Source organism: Sinocyclocheilus anshuiensis, unplaced genomic scaffold (genome assembly GCF_001515605.1).
Source record: "Sinocyclocheilus anshuiensis isolate Anshui unplaced genomic scaffold, SAMN03320099.WGS_v1.1 scaffold939, whole genome shotgun sequence".
Lineage (NCBI taxonomy): Eukaryota > Metazoa > Chordata > Actinopteri > Cypriniformes > Cyprinidae > Sinocyclocheilus > Sinocyclocheilus anshuiensis.
The window spans coordinates 320,799-321,156 of NW_015544227.1; the positions used below are offsets into that span (position 1 = coordinate 320,799).

General features: G+C 43.6%; 1 protein-coding gene across 1 annotated transcript in view; it reads right to left on the bottom strand.

The window, feature by feature from the left end:
- Positions 1 to 358, bottom strand: part of LOC107697428 (telomerase-binding protein EST1A-like) — an 18,462-nt gene that overhangs the window by 6,503 nt on the left and 11,601 nt on the right. Inside the window, exon 15 of the mRNA XM_016498210.1 lies at positions 96 to 263. Within this exon, the coding sequence (XP_016353696.1) occupies positions 96 to 263 (168 nt within the window). The remainder of the gene's footprint in view (positions 1 to 95; positions 264 to 358) is intronic.

Consider the following 358-nt stretch of genomic DNA (forward strand, 5'->3'; position numbering starts at 1 on the left):
ACCCCACTTTCATCCCATAAATGTCAACTTTAAAAAAAAAAAAAAACTGAAGTCGTTCAACCCCTAGTACAGATAAAGATGGCGTCTGGAGATACCTGTATCTTGTCCAGCCGTTTCTGCTGCTGTGCCAGCTTGTGTGCGAGAGCGTGACGTCGTGCCCTCAGCTCTCTGATATCATCCTCACTTCCGTCTCCTTCCATCTCTCCATCGATCTCCCCTTCTGATGCAGAGAGAGATGATTCCTCCACAATCACATCATCCTCCTGAGAAAACAGTGAAATTAGCAGTGCTCTGCCTAGATAGTTAACCACACATTCTGTTGAGTGAGTTACTGGAAAACAGATATATAAAAAAAAAA